General features: G+C 49.5%; 2 protein-coding genes across 26 annotated transcripts in view; one reads left to right on the forward strand and one right to left on the reverse strand.

Annotated features, from left to right (window-relative positions):
* rapgef1b (Rap guanine nucleotide exchange factor (GEF) 1b) overlaps positions 1-16,489 on the forward strand; it is a 31,034-nt gene extending 14,545 nt beyond the window's left edge. For 2 of the 25 annotated variants that reach the window (XM_040196981.2, XM_078087974.1), the window contains exons 2-27: positions 256-401; positions 988-1,166; positions 2,146-2,302; positions 2,385-2,473; positions 2,551-2,709; positions 3,393-3,443; positions 3,965-4,079; positions 4,184-4,370; positions 4,734-5,264; positions 5,913-6,115; positions 8,477-8,638; positions 10,214-10,360; positions 10,822-10,914; positions 11,648-11,733; positions 12,056-12,161; positions 12,786-12,861; positions 13,179-13,263; positions 13,607-13,699; positions 13,856-14,041; positions 14,239-14,323; positions 14,430-14,524; positions 14,627-14,705; positions 14,783-14,884; positions 14,977-15,074; positions 15,159-15,287; positions 15,382-16,489. In XM_040196981.2, the coding sequence (XP_040052915.1) occupies positions 256-401; positions 988-1,166; positions 2,146-2,302; positions 2,385-2,473; positions 2,551-2,709; positions 3,393-3,443; positions 3,965-4,079; positions 4,184-4,370; positions 4,734-5,264; positions 5,913-6,115; positions 8,477-8,638; positions 10,214-10,360; positions 10,822-10,914; positions 11,648-11,733; positions 12,056-12,161; positions 12,786-12,861; positions 13,179-13,263; positions 13,607-13,699; positions 13,856-14,041; positions 14,239-14,323; positions 14,430-14,524; positions 14,627-14,705; positions 14,783-14,884; positions 14,977-15,074; positions 15,159-15,287; positions 15,382-15,532 (3,590 nt within the window). In that variant the 3' untranslated portion in view covers positions 15,533-16,489. The remainder of the gene's footprint in view (positions 1-255; positions 402-987; positions 1,167-2,145; positions 2,303-2,384; positions 2,474-2,550; positions 2,710-3,392; positions 3,444-3,964; positions 4,080-4,183; positions 4,371-4,733; positions 5,265-5,912; positions 6,116-8,476; positions 8,639-10,213; positions 10,361-10,821; positions 10,915-11,647; positions 11,734-12,055; positions 12,162-12,785; positions 12,862-13,178; positions 13,264-13,606; positions 13,700-13,855; positions 14,042-14,238; positions 14,324-14,429; positions 14,525-14,626; positions 14,706-14,782; positions 14,885-14,976; positions 15,075-15,158; positions 15,288-15,381) is intronic. The other 23 variants (XM_040196983.2, XM_078087959.1, XM_040196984.2 and 20 more) reach the window with 16 other exon arrangements.
* Positions 16,490-16,533: 44 nt separating this feature from the next.
* uck1 (uridine-cytidine kinase 1) lies at positions 16,534-19,649 on the reverse strand. Its single transcript, XM_040196991.2, has 7 exons — positions 19,416-19,649; positions 18,808-18,967; positions 18,565-18,661; positions 18,319-18,461; positions 18,145-18,239; positions 18,011-18,059; positions 16,534-17,921 (listed from the first exon to the last, which is right to left on the reverse strand). Exons 1-7 carry the CDS (start codon positions 19,503-19,505, stop codon positions 17,740-17,742), a joined length of 816 nt encoding a protein of 271 aa, XP_040052925.1. The 5' UTR covers positions 19,506-19,649; the 3' UTR covers positions 16,534-17,739.
* Between the last annotated feature and the right edge of the window lie 1,735 nt (positions 19,650-21,384).

Below are 21,384 nucleotides of genomic sequence, written 5' to 3' on the forward strand. Positions count from 1 at the left end.
GTTTGCACACATACGTGCACATAATGGACTGCTGGGAGAGGCTCTGCGGCCGCGCCTGCCCAGCAGACTTCTTGTTGAGAGCAGAAAGAGGAGATGATGGTAACATTTCTCTCCTCAAAGACACCGTGTTGATGTTGATGTTGTTGTTGCTCAGCTGGTCACTCGCGTATCATTTCCGGTGACGGGCCTTTCGGGTGAACTCTCTCCACCTCCGACGACCACTCAGCTCTCTCCGTTTCCCCCTCTCGTCCGTAGACTCGCAGCGGTCCCACTTGTCCTCTTTCACCATGAAACTGATGGACAAGTTCCACTCTCCCAAGATCAAGAGGACGCCATCCAAGAAGGGCAAGCAGCTGCAGCCGGAGCCAGCCGCCAAGAGTGCCGAAAAACCCGCAAACAAGGTCTGTGTGTGTGTGTGTGTGTTCAGGTGGCAGAAAGTTTACGTGTGTGTATTGTGGGAAATGCATCTCGTTCCCACCTTTTTTCCGCAGCGCCGGTTTGCTTTTTTTTTTTTGCAAGGCGATTGGTTTCCTGTTTAATGTTTGCTGCGCCCTTACTCCATTGTGTCTGTGTATCTGCGCGAGTTCCCCGGCTGGTTCCCACAGCCTCCCAGTCGCTGTGGTGGCGGTCTGTGCTGCAGCAGGTGTCCTAACCTATAAAGACATGAATGGAACTGGGCCACTTCCTGAATGAACTCCTCCGCATCCCTCCTAAGGCTTTTGTAGTGCCGGCTATATTCCCCAGCAGCCGTGCTGTGACCGAATGAAGAAGCTGATGCAGCCCGTTGCTGTGGTACCAAAATGGCTCCACATTGCCTGATCTATGAGCTGCAAGCAAACCATGGTGTAATAGAAGCATAGCCAGTCCAGACCTCCCCTCTCCGATGCAGCACTCTGTGTCGACTGTTTTCAAAAGCTTGGGAAATGTTTTAAGTAGCCGTGTGGTGCGATTGTGAAATGCTGTGTTCTCGCGTCCCTTCTCCCGTAGAAGGTCAGCCGGCTGGAGGAGCACGAGAAGGAGGTGGTCAGCGCCCTGCGCTACTTCAAGACCATCGTGGACAAAATGGTCGTGGAGAAGAAGGTGCTTGAGATGCTTCCCGGCTCGGCCAGCAAGGTGCTGGAAGCCATCCTGCCTCTGGTTCAGGTGGAGGCGCGGATACAGCACAGGTGAGACTTCAAAGTTCCGGGACCTGTCGCCTGAAGCCTTTAAAATTACGTTCCTGGGGCGACGCTGAACAAGTTGGCGCTCCTCCGTCTTTTCCTTTTGCGCCTTTCCCCATCTGTCAGTACAGATGACCGTGTGCAGGTCAAAGGTGACCGATTTTGCATCGCACGGCCCTCTGTTTGGAACCTATTGATGCATTGTTGTGCTATTGTTGAACTATTGTATAATAATCTATTGTGTGATGAAGAAGAGTTCCACCCTCACATGCTAACAATGTTTTTGCCATGCAGTGTTGCAGCCTCCAGTGATTTAAATCAATATCGGTCAAATAAGTAGGTCAACAGTGGGTGTAACATCTGCCCGCGGTTGTGGCACCGAGTCGCTAAATTTGCCAAAGGTTTTGCATCTGCGGTCATACTTACTAGTTACTCATAGCTGTGGACTTTATTATTATTATTCCACTATTCCTACTTAGTTACAGTAGAACTTACAGCCCCGAGTTTTTCTGGGTCAAACCTCTCCACTTTTCCAACTGCATCAACCTCCCTTTCAAATCCTTCCGCCAACCCCCGTAGCGCCGGTCGTCTCCGGCTCGCCGTGGAGCTAAGCCTCGCACAGACACTGGATGGATATTCCAGCGCTGTGAATCAGCGTCAGCGTGTTGGCACAGGCCTGGGCCACACCTTGGTGTTCGCTCTAAATGTGCCATTCACTGCAGGCAGGAACAACACCCTACTTCACCGTGTGGTTGTGCATTCTTCTGTCAGCACCACAAAGCTCGTAGTCAAGCATACGTGCAGCTCCTCAACAATCGCCCCATAAGGATGTTGTTTAAAAGCTGGTAGATGGATGGTTAATATGTGGGATTGGCTATTGGTCTTTCACCTCCGGTTTCCTTTCAGTCCTTTCAGCCGCTTTTCGGTTTCATCCTTCTTGCACTTCTCCCCCCGACCATGTGATGTGTTCCCACCATTCCAACAGTTCGGCGCTCTCTTCCTGCCATAACCGGGTGTACCAGAGCCTGGCCAACCTCATCCGTTGGGCGGACCAGGTGATGCTGGATGGCATCGACCTGGAGGACAAGGAGAACGTGGCGTCCGTCACCAGCGTCATCAAAGCCGTCCTGGATGGAGTCAAGGTCGCCGCCCTTTGCCCGTTGAGAGGAAGTGTCGCGCGTTTTGCCGGCGCAGCAGCCACTGACCGCCGTTTTTGTGGAACAGGAATTGGTGAAGCTGACCATAGAGAAGCAGGAGCAGCCGTCACCCACCACCCCGAACAAACCGGCACCACCTGCCATCGCGGCGGAGAGGTGAGTGCGCGCAGGACACCGTCCGGAACGCCCGGGGGCAGTTCATCCACTCAGACGGCTCTTTTGTGTGTGCGCAGCAGCGCGTCGTCGGAGAAGCCCTCGATCGATCGGGAGCAGGAGGTCTCGAAAAAGACGGCTCCGGCAGCGGCTCCCGCAGTGGCTGCCACGGACGTGCCAGATGAGGACGTGGCCCCTCCCAAACCCCCCCTTCCAGAAGCCAAAATGGCAGAGCTCAGGTGAGGACAGCACGCACGCACACACACACACACACACACACATTTGACCTCAGAGTGAGATCCATGAATCATCTTTTATAAAGAGAGGATGCAGAATGTTAGTCACTGTACGAGATTTCTCACTGAAGCTTCTACCTCCGTTTGTCCTGAGGAGGTGCTGATACTTAATTGGGCTCCATGTTTTTTTTAAAGCTTCGACTAGACTAAGTATGAAATTCTTTGAAGTTCAAGGTTCCTTTGCACTGTTTGGTTTACATACTATAGGAAGCGGTGACGACGGCTTGGTGGGGGTGATGTGGCCACAGAAATGTGGTGACCTTTTGTTTTCAGTAAAGCTTATTTGTTGGGCCAGAAATGATTCAGTGTAATCAAATGAGGAATAAAGAATTTTTTTAGGATGTGGGTATAGGAGGGTCAGGGGGATTCCGCATTACATTTCCACCGACTTTGATCTATTTCAGTTTAAAAAATCCATTTATGCATTTAGTGCACTTTCTTTTCTCTTCCTATGCTTAGTCAGCCGCGGCTCTGGCTACCAGAGTCTCTAGAATCTTTCATTACTTTCCCACTTAAATATGGCACACACTCTGGTTTGTCTGTCTCTTTCATTCTTCCTCTTTCTCTTCTGCTGTCTTTTTCAATTTTGTCTCATCTTTTGGTTTCCCTGTGGATTCTGGGAACAGAGCACAGTTGAGTGCTGACGCTGGCCAAAGGAGACCCTCTCAGAAGGAGAAGTATGTTAGCCCGTAGGATCACCCGTCCCCCGTTACACCATCCCACCCCAGAACCCCCCATTCGGCTTCTGGATTGGATGAACTTGCATGGTTGCATTCTCCCAGACTTTGTTTTATCCTGTGCTTTTCCTGAAGGTCTTCATCATCCAATCAGAGGGCCGACGTTGCATGAGAGTGTGTGACTGACCTGTGCCGTGTTTTTTTATTTATTTTTATTAAATTTTTTGCTGGCCTCCATATCATCGCCTCCATTTTGACCCGGTATTGACTCGCTGACTTTTTTTTGGTTTAGCAGGACAAAATCCTGTCATAGCTGAGAGTGAGAGGCCAACTTGAAAGGTTGCTGTAGGGGGGATGGCGGCGTGTGTGTGTGTGTGTTCATGTACTCATACATGGAATTGTGTGTGCCAACATGCCTGAGAGAGCGTGTTTTGCGTACCTGCCCGACTGTCTGTTTGCCTCCTGCACGCCCGACATCCGCCATGCGTGTTGTTTCATTGCGCCGTCTCTGTGTGCCGCAGCCCTCCGCCAGCTCTCCCCCCTAAGAAGCGCCAGTCGGCCCCTTCGCCGACCCGGGTCGCCGTGGTCGCCCCGATGAGCCGCGGCTCCAGCCTGCCTTGCAGCGTCCACAGACAGGTGGGAGGATGCCTCGTTGTGTAACTCCAGCCCTTTTTTTTTTTTCTGAATCGGGCCGTGACGACAATGGAGCGCTGACGGCCTTTTTGTTTTTGTCCGTGCAGCAGCAGGACTATGAGCAGGAGTTCCTCCAGAGGCGTTTCTCTGGAGGGAGCCAGTCCTACGGGGGGGATTCCCCGCGCCTCTCTCCGTGCAGCAGCATGGGGAAACTTAGTAAGTCTGACGAACAGCTCTCGTCCATGGAGCAGGACAGCGGTCAGTGTTCTCGTAACACCAGCTGTGAGACGCTAGGTAAGACTACGAAGAAGAAGCTACCGTAGGGGTTCCGTGGAACTTTTATCGACTCTAGAGCCTTTTTTGAATTCGCACGCAGACACGTCGGCTTAGAGCACGTTGATCGGACCACGACCAGAAGTTCACACCGCTCTTTCAATGTCAGTTTTGTTAGTTCGAGAGCTTATCGAAACCTTTTATTTGGCATATAGGGAACAAGATCAAAAAGGGAACCAACTAATCGAGTGCTTTGTATTTATTTGATTGATCCCACCTGTTTTGGTGCTACAGTTAAAATCCTCCTTCTGGTTCAGTCAGAACTTTATTCTTAAAATGTGATTTCTACCTGTTTTTTTTGTTTTGTTTTTTTACCCTTTTCAGACAACACGGAGACTTACGACCCGGATTACGACTTCCTCCACCAGGACTTGTCAGCTGGGGAAAACCTCCCCCCCATCCCCGTGGGAGGGTGCCTGAGCCCCCTGCCCGAGTCGCACAGCGAGTCCTCCTCCCCGGTCCCCGGACAGCATCCCTCGCATCCCCGCTTCAGTGCCCCCCCCTCGCAGCAGCAGCAGCAGCCAGAATACTGGACCCCGCAGCCCAATCAACCCAACCCCTTACGCTCCTGCCGCGTCAGCGCGCCCCCCGCCCTCCCCCAGAAGAAGCGGCGCAGCACCCAGAACTCGCCGTTCCCCGACGCGGGCTCCAGGGTGCTGTACGAGCGCTACCCCTCCCAATATGACAACATGTCGGAAGAGGAGCTGCACCCCACGCCGCCATTCCCCCTTTTCACGCCCATCTCCCCCATGCCCCAGACCAACGGGGGCGTGTTCGTCGCCCACTACATCGCCGGCGAGCATGCGGACGTCCCCAGCAGCCCGCCTCCGCTGCCGGAAAAGAAAAGCAGACACAGTAAGTGGGGGGGGGGGCAAAGAGTCGCATGTAGGGAAGGATACAGGGAGGGGGTGAAGTTGATTTTATTTTGATTTATTTGTAATTGTAGGAAGGGTCAGGGGGAGATTAGCGGCGCTCCGTCATCGGTTCATTGAGGCGCAGCTGATGTCAAGGAAACATTCCTCTGTGAATAGAGGCAGGAAGTGAAAGGCAGGATGTGCTACAATGGCGCCGGCTAAAGGGGCACAGGGGGCAACATTTGGTCATCTGGTCACGACACACCTGCTACATCACTTCCTCTCCAGCTACTGTATGATGTCATTTCATACAGTTATGCGTATGATGACAAGCATGTGGCATTTTAGGTGGCCGACTGCCTTGAAGTCTGTTTTAAAAATGAGTTTAGGAAATAATGGGTGATGTCATCAGGGTGATCTCATAATGGCCGTGGAGATATAGTTATCCCAAAACCTTGCCAAACTATGGTGAAAGAGTTAGGATTTCTCATCCTCTTTAATAAAAAGGGAAGCTTAACGTAATCCAAAATGGGCTGTAGGAACATATGGGCAAGATGAGTCTATTCTTGACTTTGAATTGGAAGTTTTTTTTGCAATTCAAAGTCGCAGCAAAATAAAACACATATTTATTACTCCAATCCACCTCCAGTTCTCCAGTACATGCAGTTTGTGGAAGACTACTCGGAGCCGCAGCCCTCCATGTTCTACCAGATGCCGCAGAGCGAGAGCATCTACGAGCAGCGCAACAAGCGCTTCCAGGAGGTCTACGGCTTCAACGACTCCTTCAGCAGCACCGACTCGGTCCACGAGCCGGTGCTGCCCCCGGCGTTGCCCCCGAAACAAAGGCAGCTGGTAAGGAACCTCCCCGATGTGTGCAAGCGTGATGATAACCAGATGCTCCTACGTTGTGCTGTTGCTTATGCACTGCCGCGGTTAAGTCGAATAGGACTTTCTTACGAGGGTAAAAACGGATTGTTGGTTTAACTGATTTGGGCAAAGCTGTAATTTAAATTCCTTGTTCGGTTCTTCTTCCTCAAATTCAAACCACGTCCTCGAGGCGGAGCAGCCTTCATTGATGACGCCGTTAATTTATGAGATCATACCTAGAATCGCGCAGGCCTGAGAGTGCCTGTGAGGAGCTTACTGGCGAACAAAACAAACGCTCCAAATGTCTTCATGCCTCATGCTGGCTCGGTAGCAGAGAGGGGGAAGGAATGCAGAAAGCATTCCAGTGGGACTCATCTTTCTTTTTTCAGTCGAGTCTCGTTATCGCGCTCACCTATTCGCCCACAGTGTTTTAGGTATAAAAAAAATATCATGGATAAAAAGTCAAGATAGGTCAAAATATTTCACTGGAAAAAAAAAAGTGAAAAAATATTTGGTCAAAAAATATCATAGAAAAAATATTGGGTTGAAATATGTTTTGAAAGAAACATCCAAACATATTAAGTTGAAGAATGTCTCCCCTTTCTGTAACCAAAGCAGACTCTCGTGCGCACACAGCGGCGTTTGGTTGTTGGGAGATGAGGCCAGCCGTTATCACCACAAATCAGATCCATTCCACTTATCTTAATCCGGGTCGGCGTCGGGGTTAATTGAGACAACTGTCCAACGGGGAGCAGTTACGGGGGGGGAGGGGGGAGGGGTGGCAAATTAGATGGATGGATCCTTGCAGAAGACGACGACTTCTGATGAGCCACGTTAGTTAAAATAGATTTTTCTTCCTACGCTCAGAGCGATGGGGTCCCACGTGATCACACTAGTTTAGATTTTATTTAGCTGTGATTATTTCTCATTTCTCACTGTGGGAGACAAAAAGGGGCTGACGCTAGTTCTGTGCACCAAATCAGTTATTGAGAGTAAAAACTATTAACTGTAATTACTGCTGTACAATCAGTATATATCAACCTGCATTGTTTCACATTAATGGGACCGTCGTGCGCTTTGACCTCCACCCGGTAGAGATTCAGGGAAACGTGCACCTGCACAAAACAACGTCGCTCGGAGCAAGTTGCGTGAGACTTCTGCAGCTTTCCCACTAAACAGGATGTTTGGAAGCCTCTCTGGATGAGCCGTGTTGGCTGCGATCCATAGAAATAAACCAGAATCCACCACCGCGCAGCTACAGAAGCAGAGAGACATTGCGTGTTTAGTTGGTCAGTGGTTTGCCAGACTGCTACAAAGAACCCCCCCCCCTCTCCCCTCTTCTCCCTCACTAATGCCTTCCATACATATTTGAAGGTGACAAATTGATCCGTGGTCTGGCCTAAAGCTTTGCACAGTAAACAGATGGAGCGCTCCTGCAGGGCAGAGCTGGACGTGCTGTGTTCTCGCCCCAGCGATGGAAATAGACCTCGTGGCAGACTACCCGGGCCACCTCAGTCCGTCTTCTCTGTCTGTCTCGCTTTGATCATTGTCCTCGCTCTCTCTTGCCGCCACAACGCTGCATTTAGAGCCCTTATTTTTATGGCTCTTTCTGTGTGAGCGTGCGGCGGCGCTGCACTCGTCTCCTCTCTGCCGCCGGGCCTAATCTGGCCTCGTGTTTTGGACTCGATGAGCTCGCGGCCGCGCGGAATAAGCCGGTTGGCTCCCTCCGTAAAACCCGTGTTCCAGGCTTACGCGCATTGGCGACTTTACGCAGCTTTGCATTAAGCGAAATAATTTAAAAATTCCAAAAAGTAATTTCAGCCGCGCAGCAGAGAACAGAATGGGTGGAAATGAATTCAAAGGGATCACATTGGCCCGGTTAAGAACGTGGGGTAGTTGTCCTGCTTTCTGGGGACACGAAAGGGACGTTTATCTGTCTCTCACAGTAATAACTCAATGGTGTGTAACCGGCGCACGTCACATGACCGTGCAGCAATTACAGCTGCCTTGAACGGACTCCAAATGAAACATGACATGTTCAGTAGCGCTTCAACCGCTCCAGTCGGTCAGGTCTTTACTTCCACAGCTGGTGAGCCGACGCTTCTCACTCCAAGTAGCAGAATCCTCCCCAGCTTTCACCACTTCGCTTCTCTGCTGCTGAGCTTTGATTAAATCTGCTCTAATTCAGTCTTGCTTACTCGTGTAATCAACTGTCCCCTCTTTTTTTTCTTTTTTCCCCCTCCTATAACACCCTGTATCTCCCCTCTTTGCCGTCCTTAACCCCCATCGCTGCCACTCAATTTCGATCTTTTCTACCTTCTTTCTTCTTCTTTGTTTCCCCCTCAGGCCTCCCACTCTTCCTCCCCCTCTTCCTCCTCCTCCTCTTCCCTCTCCTGCCACCTCCAGCCGTCTGTAGCGGCCATGGAGGAGGCGGGCTCTGCGCTGGGCCTCAGCATGTCCGTTTCTAACTCCTACCTGATTGGCCAAGCTTCTTTGATCACACCCACGGTGAGTCCCCCACCACCATCGCTCCACCTCCATTTTTCAACTGGGTGCTGTGTGGTCCTGGTCTAGGGACGGTTTAACGTGTGTGTGTGTGTGTGTGTGTGCTCGCTGCATACGTCTGTTTATTTGCTCCTTTTTCATGGGGTCACCCCTCAAGGGTCGTGCTTTGGCTGCAGTGTGGTGGTCCTTCATTTTTCTCATCCACCCTTCCACCATTGTTTTTTACCGTGTGAAATTGTTGTTATGCTGTGTGTGTGTGTGTTTTTTTTTTTTTTAATTATTATATAATGTCGGGTGTGTTCGCTATTTGTTGCCTCTGGCTTGCCTTGTTTGTGTGTTTGTGTGTGTTGCACTGAAGCATTCCTCCACACAAATAATTGTTTGCCCCGTTCCCACTTCTCTGTTTGGCCCCGGAGACGCAGTCAGTGAGTTGTGTGTCTGAGGCGGCCCGTCTAAATATCACAGGCGGCCGTTGGGCCGTTGGTCGGGGATTAGAAGCCCTTTGTGTGTCTCCACCATCAACAGGTCCTTGTTAATGAATTCGCTCTCGGTTAATTAGCGCTCTATTCCAGTTCCTTATGACTTGACCCTGACCCCAAAGCAGAGCCGGCTTACGCTCTTCGGTAGTTTTGAGGGCCGGGGTTTGACCGACGGCGACCCCACGGTGTGTGCGCGCTCCCCCTCGGGGTGTATCTACACACTGGAATGCGGCTCCAGATGGACCTGATGGAAAACACATTCTTCATTTCTCTCCTCCTCCTCCAGCGTCGCTCTCTGTCCACGCACTCTCTCCCATCGCCGTAGTCCGTCCGCCCGCCCCCCCCCTCTCACCGTAGTCTCCTCCTCCCGGGAACCGAATGCACACGCACTTCCACACCTCCCGTCGGTCTGTTCCTGTGGAATGTTTGCATTCCTCTACTCCTCGGGGCATGATGTTTTTTGGGGCTGGGGGGCGGGGAGGGGTGTCAAGGCGGGGTAAGGCATGCCAGGAAAGATGCTCTTCATATATTGAGTGGAATGAAATATCCTTGATTTTATCTTGACGTAGAAGTATCTCCCTCCGCCTTTTTTTAAGGCGAGGTAGCTGCCTTGATTTCCTGTTCCTACGTGTCGGTGCATGATGTTCATCAGGGATGTGTGTGTGTGTGTGTGACGTGCAAGCATGGTGAATAGGGGCTGATATTTGCAACGTGTCATAACAGGTCACCACTATTTCCCCGCAGACAGGCATCTTTTCAGCTGGCCGCACGCAAACAGGCGCACAATGAAGCCGTCGTTTGCTTAAACACATTCACACTTTCCATCCTTTCAACAATGTGCTCTCAATTGTCGATTGACAATAGTCCCGGTTTGGCATTTGTGTGTGTGTGTGTGTGTGTGTGTGCGCGTAGGGCAATTTATTCCATGTCCATCCACATCATTGTCAAAGTCCGTGCTGAATCGGGATCACTCCTCCGCAGCACCGCTTCCTGTTCCTCGGCCTTCTTTCCAATCTGCTCTTTCTTCTCGTCTCTGGTCTTCTTACTGCTGTCTCTTTATTTTTCCCTTTCCTGCTTTCCTTCTTTCCGCCGATCGCAGAGCTTGGACCAGGTTGCGTTGACCAACGCCACCGTCCTGGATGGCGGTGGGGACGGGCCCAGCGGTTCCCTGGCCGGCTCGCTGGGCTCCGTGGCCGTCTGTCTTCCTTCCGAGTCGCCTCTCACTGACTCGCTCCACGCCTCAGCGGTGAGCTCACAGAGCGGGGTCGAGGTTCTGAGCGCGGAGGGCCGAATCCCGATACCGCCCCCCCCCCTCCCCCTTCCTTTGTCAGATCGACGTTCAGCGTCGCTGCTCAGACGAGAACGCGGTGACTCATTCAGTGAGCCGTGTCTCGTTGTCATCGTCGCTGCCCGCAAACCGTCTGCTGTCTGGTTATTGGTGATGAAAGAACCCCAGTAGAGCACGTTGCCAAGCATGTTCTTTTTGCTGGTAAATAGTATCTTGTTGTTTTTTTTAAAAAACAAACGATGCTCTCCAGTGCCACCCGGTGGCCGTGACGACACACAGCGCCAAACATCAGCATATCTGCTTTCTCTCCTCCCGAGCGACGGCCCCACGTTGTGCCGCCTGTTAGCATAAAAAGAGCCTCTGTGTGCCCGTCGCCGCACCCTCACGCCTCGGTTTGTGTCCCTCCTCTTTTCCCGTAGAGCGAGTGCGCAAACGACGAGGCCGGGGAGGGGGAGTACGTCAACTTGTACTCGTCCAGCCGGGCCAACGGGGAGCTGCCTCTCTCCCTCCGAGTAAGTAGCTGACCGACCGCAGGGGGGGGCAAAGGGTCAACCCCATTTTGCGCGTCCCCTCACTTCGGGAGGACGAACCAACCCTGTGGACGGTTCGTCCGCTCGAACTGACTGACTGCGCTGAGATGGAACGTCCCGACCGCGCATGACCTTCGGGCTGGCGGGTCGGGCCTGCGAGCGGCTTCGGGTGCCGTGGTGGGTGTCGTCCATCTGTGTGTTGCTCTGGCTGGTGACTGCTGCGCCTCGCCGGCATTTAACCTCGTTCAGATCTTAACACCTGACAGGTCGCCGATTCTCAACGGTTCGCTGCTTTTCAATTTTCCAATAACATTTCCCATAACTGCTGGTGTGCACCGTTGCATGTTTTACAGCGTGTGTGTGTGTGTGTGGGGGGGGGGCGCCTGTAGTCCCCTGGGCCCCGTGTGTGCTTCAGCGTGTATTTAAGGTGTGTTTGGGCTCTGGGCAGACGGCGAGGAGGTGTGTGTTGGTGCTTGTGGTCTTGTGTCGCCGTGTGCGAGTTCTACACTGGGTCATCTGTTGGGTTTTTTTCTCCCTCGTTCATACTGAAGAAAAGCTGTATTCTACCCATCAGCGTAATTGGTGTAGTGTAAACACAGCGGTCCAGATGTTTGTAGGCATCCTTCCTCCCATCGATGCATGGAACCATTCGTCGGTGTCGCTCCACGTAACGCACAGATCGCCTGTTGTTTATGGCTTTTCTCCTCTTGACCAGGAAACGATCACAGCGGACGACGTACTTCAAGACCCCGCCCCTCAAATGCCGTCCACCAATAGCAAAGAGGCTTTGGACAAGGATAGGTGAGCTGTGTGCATTACGCCATGTACCCCTTCCATAGTAGACTTATTATGTGGCATTGCCACAATTCATTATTTATTTTATTCATCTAGTGGCTTATTTCAATTATTAATTGGTAAATTTTTTTCTCTTAACATTTATGAGATATATTTAACGGGAAAAAAAAAACGGTCCAAAATACAAAAATATTAAATGTGCTATCGTGCAATGACCCAAGAAAAAGCTTTCGGCTCCGGTTTGCAATATGACTGCTGCGGACATTGGCGTGTCCGAAGGGCGTGAGTGTTACCGTGCTGATGACGCGTGTCCACTTGTTTGTTTTAGGAGGCAGAAGACAACAGAGTCGGCAGGGAGCGACGAGGAAGACGTGGACGAGCTCTCCCTCATAGACCACAAGGAGATCATGAGCAGGATAACACTAAAACAGGAAGTAAGACCCCCCTTGATGACGTGTTTAGAGAGCGGGCCGCCCGGCATACTAAGCACACGCTACCCCGTTAGCCCGGCACTGGCTAAAGGTCACTGCGAGTCACTCGCATCCTGCAGGGGACGGCCACGGCTGCCCCCTGCTGTTTGATAACTGACACTGCAGTTGAAAGTGACAAAGCGCCCTCCTCCTCTTCCGCCCGCTCCTCCTTTGTCCGGCGTGGTGCAGTCTGACAGACAGATGTGTGCAAACGCTCCACTCGGCAAGGTTCGGGCGCAATGTGGCAGCAATGATTCACAGAAGGAGACGCTGAGGGGGGCGTGAATGGGAGAATGTGAGATTCACAGCCTGCGGGGACATCTAGAGATATCAAAGAACGGAGATATTGCAGTGGTTTGGCTTTCATCACACACAAGTCTGAGTGTTTCTCTGGCATCAGAGGAGCTGGTGCAGGACAGGGAGAGGTGGGGGCTGGTCCGAAGGGGGAGCGGGACAAGAAAAACAGCCAGAGGGAAGGGAAGGAAAGGCGCAGGCTACATTTTGGGCTACAACATCTCGTTTCCTCCGTCTGTCGTTCATTTTCACTGATTCTTCGCGCCTCGGCTGCTCTCTTTTAATTTCCCCCAGAACGACGACGGCCCCGACGTCCGTGCGGGATCAGGAGACATTCTGTTAGTCCACGCGACAGAAACGGACCGCAAAGGTACAGTTACAGAGCGCAGCACAGCACAGCTCGGCATGTTACCGGGCTTCTGGGTCACTGGGGTCAACTTCTGCTCCCACGACAGCGTTCAGACAGGGTTCTTTATTTTTTATTTTTTCTAATCTCATCTGAGCAGCATTCTAGACACTCTGTGTCATTGAGGTTCGCTTATTGGCGATGTGTCAGCATGTGTGTCGGCTTGTGCAGCCTTCACATCATCAGTTGTCTTTTCGGATGCAGCTGTTTAATTGGGATCTCTGGCTGAACTTCAATTTGAAATATGTTGCTTTTTTCTTCTTCTCGTTCCTCCTCGACAGATCTCGTTTTGTACTGTGAAGCCTTTCTGACGACTTATAGGACTTTTATAACCCCCGAGGACCTCATTAAGAAGCTACACTACAGATATCCTTTTCAAACGTGTCACTCAGAGCGTAATCGCCGTCCAGTTTGATGAAAGCTGTGTTTCTTTTGCAGTGAATTTCTTTTTAATCATTTCTTTTCTTTTTAATGTTTGCTGCTATTCAGCTCTTTCAGTTCCAAACATGCAAAGATTGAGACCTCCAGCACAGCAGCCATCCTCAAAAGGCAAAACCATTCTAAAATTGATTTGAAGAACCACCGAATGTTATTTTAAAAGCGCGAAACACACATCTGGCCTCATCACTGGAAGCTTCATGGATGTGAAAGAGCTTTGAGCTGCATGTGTTACTGCATCGTTTCCTTTTGCTCCTTGACCACTGAGCACATACACCAGGTTCTGCCACAGTCCGGACACCTTCAAGAAGCGCGTCAGCAAGAACACTTTCTTTGTGCTGGTTCGTGTGGTGGATGAGCTGTGGTGAGTAGAAGACCTCCTCAGGAACGTTTAGAAACATGACTTTTAAATATATTAAATAATATATTTTTGTTTATAGATCTATTTTAGTTTTGATGAAACTTGAGAAACACTTTAGGTGTGATACAAATGTTCCGGGATTGTTGCTCCGTCCCGCAGCCTGGTGGAGCTGACGGAGGACATCTTGAAACAGCTGATGGACCTGGTGTTTACGCTGGTGTGCAACGGCGAGCTCAGCCTCGCCCGCGTGCTCCGCAAGAACATCCTGGATAAGGTGGAGCAGAGGAAGCTGCTGCGCTACACCAACTCGCTCAAGCCGCTCGCCGCCCGAGGGGTCTCCGCAAGGTACACCTGGATAACTCATTTTTATATATTTATATATTTGATAACTAAAATATGGATGGGTTAGTTGTTACCAAACCTGCCATTTAGACCAGACTCTCTGTAAAAAAAAAAAAAAAACATTTGACTGCACCAAAAGGAATCCGTGTAAGAGACAGATGATTTGAAGCCGTCTCCTAACAGCTGGCGTGTCCCCACAGGCCCGGCACGCTCCACGACTTCCGCAGTCACGAGATTGCGGATCAGCTCACTCTTCTCGATGCCGAACTCTTCTATAAGATCGAGGTACAGTGGCTGCCCTCTGTCGGTCGGTCCTCCCCCAGTCCGTTGGAATGCGTCGGGGGGGGTGTTCCGGGTCCGACTTGAACTCCTGTCCCGTTCTCCCCCGCAGATTCCCGAGGTGCTGCTCTGGGCCAAGGAGCAGAATGAGGAGAAGAGTCCCAACCTGACCCAGTTCACGGAGCACTTTAACAACATGAGCTACTGGTGAGACCGGCTAACGCGCGTCGCGCCATCACCTCTGGCTCTCTGTCCTCTGCTCTCCCTCTCGATGACCCCCGCGCCGTTTGTGTCTCTTTGCCCCTGCAGGGTCCGCTCGTTGATAATTCAGCAGGAGAAAGCTCAGGACCGAGAGAAGCTGCTTCTCAAGTTCATAAAGATAATGAAGGTAAGTCACCGTGGAATTACACACCTATTTGTCCTGTTTTAATATTCCTCGTTTAATGCTGTGAACTTGCCTTACAGCACTTAAGAAAGTTGAATAATTTCAACTCCTACCTAGCGATTCTGTCCGCTCTGGACTCGGCCCCCATCCGGAGATTGGAGTGGCAGAAGCAGACGTCAGAGGTGAGGGGATGCTGACGTCACCATTCGTCATCAAAGTCGTCTTCCCTCACCGATTGCTGTGTTATGACTCACGCCACACCTTATGTTCTCAGGGACTGGAGGAATATTGCACGTTGATTGACAGCTCCTCGTCGTTCAGAGCGTACCGAGCTGCTCTGGCTGAGGTGGAGCCCCCGTGCATCCCCTACCTGTAAGTGAATGAATGCTCCAGCTCCTGCAGATGTTCTTTCTGGGCCGAGAGCCACACCTTGACCCCGACTCGTCGTTCTTCCAGGGGTCTCATTCTGCAGGACTTGACCTTCGTCCACCTGGGGAACCCTGACCTCATCGACGGGAAGGTCAACTTCTCCAAACGCTGGCAGCAGTTCAACATTCTGGACAGCATGCGGCGCTTCCAGCAAGTGTAAGTCCCCCGTTTTGAACATCATTAGGAAGCTTTAACCTCAATCTGATGTTTGTTCTCCTGCTGATGGTTCCTTCACCTCTCCTCCCGGCAGGCACTATGACCTGAAGCGCAACGAGGACATTGTCTGTTTCTTCAACGACTTCAGTGACCACCTGGCGGAGGAGGCCCTGTGGGAGCTGTCGCTAAAGATCAAGCCCAGGAACATCACCAGGCGCAAGACGGACCGCGAGGAGAAGACCTAGTGGCCCCGTGGGCCTCCGACACTGACCTCCAACTGTGCTCCATGACACTAACTCCACTTTACTACAAACTGAGAGAAAGACAAAAGGCAGCGATCCGCTGGAGCTAAAGGACGACTCTTTGGCGGGACGCACGCAGAACAAACTACGGACCGCGGGAAGCGTGGCTGAGGTTTACGAGGAGCTCTCCGGTTCCAGGGGATTATATTTGGGAATACTTTCACTGCGTTTGGATGCCCCGCCCACCGCGAGGATGAGGGAGATGCTGCGGAAGTAACCAAAGGCCCACTCCCTGGTGTGTGTGTGTGTGTGTGCGTGCGAGATATTGAGCTGAATGGTCCATCACTTTCCAAGTTCCTCTGTTTTCTTTTACGTATGTGCCATTTGTTGGTCTTCTCCTGGACTCATGACGGCGGAACCGCAAGAGAGGGCCCGGCCCGGAGTCAGCACACAGGCGGCAGACCCGCTGGGGGGGGGTTGTGAGGGTGATTTGGACTCTGACGAGACGATGACCCTTAGAGACTGGAACCGATTTGTGTAAGAATCATGTATGGTTATGAAATGTATTATATACAGTGCTCCTTTTGTTCTTAAAAAGGATGTTTATGCTTATGAGAAGCGCTTAGCTTCTCCCAAGTGCCATACGCGTGTGTGTGTGTGCGTGCGCTAGAAAAAAAGCAAAGCAAAAACCACAAAAAGATAACTTACTAAAGATGCTGTGATCTGTGTGTCATTCTGAATAATCGTGTGCCGTGTAGAGAACCATCAGGCAATCATGTCCGTCATGTCGGTGTGTGTGTGTGTGTGTGTTTGTGTGACTGAAGTCCTCTGGGACACGTGTGTGTGCGCGCGTCATTCCCAAATGTGCTGTAGTAAATCATTTTGATTTGATAGTGGTAAAAACCAACACATCACACTGTGCTCTCCAACTCTAATAAAACAAACAGCCGTTTCTATACACTCAGTGTCGGGCGGACGCTTCGTTCTCACGGTCAAAACTCAAGTAAGACTTCACACTTTTTCCATTTATTGTTGAACAGAGTTGTCCGTGGAAAATGAACATGTATTAAAAGGAAGCACTAATCAACAAAGTGTGACACAGCAAAGCCACCTGGCTTAACTTTACATTTAAATAAGTTAAAACAAAATGGCAAAGCAGTCAAAAGGTTAATGTCATTGTAATATAATCTATTGAACAAAAGCAGGTATACAGAAGGATAAAGTGCAAAAGCATAACAGATCAAGCAGTTAAATAACGCTTCCTGCCTTCAAATGCTCATCTGACCATTTAAAGCTGAAAAGTCCAACACCAACTTGGAAGACTTTTACATCGGTTATGCACCAATAATTACACTGAAATTATGAAGAGTATTAGTGCAACGGCCTGCGGGTGATGGTACAGAAACCAGCACACAGTTCAATGTGAAATTGTTTCATGGACTAATCTGCCATTATTCCGTCAAATATGTAACAGCATTCATATTTTTGGGGGACGGGCACTAAGGTGTGTAAATTACATTATGAGGCGTTCATGCTCTACTCTGTTAAAAGGAGTACTGGACGATGGCAAATAGAATTATTTATATATTTATAAAATCTTACAAATGTAGTTTTGGTAGGAAACTTGAATTAATTCAGTTGTATGAAGGAGGTTTTCACAACATAAAATTGTATTTAGATAATGAATTCAGACCTGTTTACAATAACTAAGCATCTTATAATGGCAATATTCACTTTAATCCATAAAAATACTATCTTTTGTTTCCTTATTTTAATTTGTATTTACGAGGGAATAAAAACACCATCTTAGTGGGTGATTCTTATTATTCTGTAAAAGTATAACTCCTTTTGACGGTGTCAAAAAGGTTTTCTTAGGAGCCTTGCAGACCAGCTGCTGTGATCTAAAACTGTGTGGATCAGAAACGATCTGTAGTTCGTATCAGCGGCAAGAGAAACTAGCGAAAAGTTCTATTTGCCCTCTTTTTTGCCGTTACGACCCGAACCCAAATTTTTAAGGTCCGTTGCACCACTAACAAAGAGGTTGCAGCACTGAACGTTCGCACAGTGGGATTGTGGATACTCAACAAGAAAAACAAAAACAAAATTATAACCCCCGCTGCAGACGGTGAGACTGGAATCAGTTACCGACCCGTCACAGCAATCCCAACTCCCAGCTCACATATTCACAGTCCGGACTCATCCACACGGGCTCAATGAGGCCGACAACTGGGCTCCAGCAGGATCCGCTTTCCTGAAGGGTTCTGCAAGTCGCCCGGCTCGGAAATGGCCCGCTTGAACGGTCGCCCGTGGCCGTAGATGGACGCACGCTGCCATTTGCAGATGTCCCCGTTCAGTATGTCTTGGATGTGCTGCACGATGAGGTTGATGGCCACTGGTGACAAATGGAAGGTTTGATAAGCATTCTTCTAGGAGAAACGGAAAAGCATATTACTAAGGAAAAAAAAAAAAAAAACCACTTACCCATATTGTCAACTCCCCTTGGAATTATGACATCGACATACTTCTTCGTCTGAGGGAGAACCAAATTGCTTAAGATCTGTTTGCGGAGTAAGACACTGGAAAGTGGGCGTACAATTAGTGATTAACATACTTACGGGCAAACAAAACTCCTCAAAAGCAGGCTTGACAAACGTCGTATACTGCGTGAGAATCTGCTCCAGGTCTCGCCCTCTGGTCATGTCCCGCAGAACTACAGGAGAATTAAGTTTAATGGTTCACATGCTGTGGCAGGTTCTGGAATGATGTGTTCTGAAGGGAGAGACCGATACCTCTGCGAGACAGCCTGACGTCGGAGTCTGTGTCCACAAAGAGCTTCATGTGGAACATGTCACGCACTTTCTGGGGGTAGAAGACCAGGATCCCCTCGAAAAGGACCACGTCTGCTGGGTAAACTGTGATTCGGTCGTCCAACCTGGAAATACGCACGAATTCAGTACAAAGCGACAATTGTTTAGTTTCATTTTTTGTTTTTTTTATCATACAGGCTGAATCAGTGTGAAATTCTTCCTTCCTACCTGGAATGACTGACAAAGTCATATGTTGGAACTTCGACCACCTTTCCCTCCACAATGTCCTTCAAGGTTTTGTACATTAATTCAGTGTCAAATGCCTCTGCAAGAAATCCACCAGACAGTCAAATATAAATGCAGCGCATGTATAACACAATGTAAGAAGGTCAATACAAACACAAAAAGTGGAACAAGTCTGCTTTTGAATAAAGACGCGTGGGGGAATATGACCCCTCTGAAATGACCTACCTGGGTGATCGAAGTTGTACTGGCCCTTCAGCGCCTTGGCCTTCTGCTCCGGGGTCAGGACTCTGTAGAAGCTGTCCTGGCTGACAATCGCCACCTTCCTCTGCCGGTGGTCCACCTTGTTCTGCCCCAGGAGCTCCATGATTTTGGCGCAAACTGTTGACTGTGGCACAAAACCTCTTATACTCGGTCATTGGTATCTACTGATAATCGTCGTGTTTGATGTACAAGGTTAAACTAGCGAGGACAAAATGAAATGCCTTTCGTAGAGGTAATCAGCGCGGTGCTACTATCTGCGACCTTTTCGATTTTTGTTGCTGTGCATCAGCTGACTGAGTCAGATATGGAGCCGTTAGCTGCATGAACCCGTTTGGTGCTAAAAGGTCATGCATCGTTGGTAATGATAGCAGCTAAGAGCAGAGGAGAAGGAATCGCTTGATGATTGTACTGTCTTTATGCATTAATGCTAACTGAGAAAAGGGGCGTGCCTGCTTGCATGACAGTGTGAGAAATGCTACAGTTGGCGCAGCAAAGCAAACTGAGCTAAGCTAAGCTAACCGGGACGCTAATCTCCTTCGCTGGGAGATCTAGCGGCTGAAAAGCAGACTGACCTTTCCGCTGGCGGTTCCTCCGCTGACCCCGATTAGGAAAGGGTGGTGCCGCGGCCTGTCTGCCTCGTCTGGGGCCGCGGATGTGTCCATCGCAGTCCTACGGTTCAGCAAGACTGCGGATATGCAGGGAGCTCGGCCGAGTGCTAGCTACGTTACCTTTAGCAATAACAACGCTGTTCTCGCGAGAAGTCACGCTCTCGCGAGAACACAGCGTCAACACGGGACCGTTTGAAGCGGAACCGAATTCAACATTTTCTATGTTAAAGCACATACGTTAACGGAAATTCACGTTTATTATCGAATGTTTGGGTTTTTTATTTGAAATGCATATCTGCATTTTACTGTCAGTTTGCTAAGATTATAGTTATGTCATCGATATAATATATATATTATATATAGATACACATATATCACACACTTGTATTTTCCTTCCCCAGAAACCATAACAACAAATCCAATAATAAAACATTTGCATTTATTTTATAGTAAAATATAAACACACTCTTACAATAACACATATACAGTGTAAATGAGGCATTATTTTTTTTCTGGGTCCTTGTCTGATTTCTCTGTGTTTTCAAAATGTCCAGAGTTGTCTTTCATAGATTCTTCCACCACTGTCTCAAAAGCAGCACTTCCTTCAACCCTCTTCACGGTCTCTCCTTTGGCAGCAAGGATCTCTTCAATGTTTCTAGAGTGTAAAATCAAGACAGCACAAAGTATTCAGAAATATTGGTAAATCCAAATATCAATATTTCTCGAGTGCATGTTGAACACGTTGGCTTCTTTGGACGTGCTTAAAGAGTTGCAGAGGTGTTGTTCGTCAATGTAACCTGTATTTAGTGATTTAAATTTACCTGGAAACTCCTAATAGTGGGCATGTACGTCTCACCTGTCTCAACTATGTTGCTCCAATGTTACTAACCAGTACCATTAAATATAGTACACCAGATTGCATTCATAATTTTGTTTTTCCAACTGTTAAATGTCCCACTTGCTACATATCTTGTTTCCCATTCTAAATTAACCAAATTGGTTCGGTTTCAAATGTCAACGCCATATTTGAGTTTATGATCTGAAGTCCAACACCAACCTCTTCCCTTCCAGATCAGAGAACCAGTTGAGGTTATCAGCAATGATGTGGTGTTTCTCGCATCCCGGGCAGGTCACTATCACAACACCTTTGTGATACGCCTGCTTGGAAATCTTCTGACTCGACCTGGTGGCGCAAACCTGCAAAAGTGTCGCAGCATTATCCGGGTATATGATTCAGAAACACGTCACAACACAGACATTCCGATTAGACGATTGAAAAGCAACGGCCGACCGTGGCGCTGGTACCTTGCACGTGTAAACAAGTTGATAATGCGTTGCCTTGATCGTTCCAATAGCGTCTCCTCTGTTTCTCAGTGAGGTCGAGAAGCTTCTAGAAGCGCTGAGACGCGCTTCACTTCTTCTGTCAGCAGGTGACAGAATGCGCCGGTCCTGAGTGGACGGGAACCCCGACCTCACCGCGGCAGTCGGCGGTCCTGGAGGACGACAGTCAGGCGCAGCACCGGACGAGGGACCGGACGCCGCGGAACGAGCGTCAAAAGACCGGAACGAACGGCCGACCGTCCGCACGGTCCCCGAGGAAGAAGCCGACGGACGAACGATAGCAAGACATTTTTGTAAAAGAAGCATGACGGCTGTTTATAAAGATATTACAACGTCTCCGTTTCATCAACGAGCAGTTCGGCGTGGACTGATGACGTCAACGAAGTTGTCGTTTCAAAATAAACTTTATAAACCAATTGTTCTTACAACAAATTGTTCTTACGAGAAATTAAAAGTGTAGGTAAATTACAAACATTTAGCATTAAACAGAACAGGCAATTTTACGTTATGTGATATAGTTTCTATAGAGTATCTCAGCTCTCTTTTAAAAAATAACAGAGGTTTTACATTGACTTTCTTTTATTAAAATGTG

The sequence above is a fragment of the Gasterosteus aculeatus genome, chromosome 14 (genome assembly GCF_964276395.1).
Source record: "Gasterosteus aculeatus chromosome 14, fGasAcu3.hap1.1, whole genome shotgun sequence".
In the NCBI taxonomy this organism is placed as follows: domain Eukaryota; kingdom Metazoa; phylum Chordata; class Actinopteri; order Perciformes; family Gasterosteidae; genus Gasterosteus; species Gasterosteus aculeatus.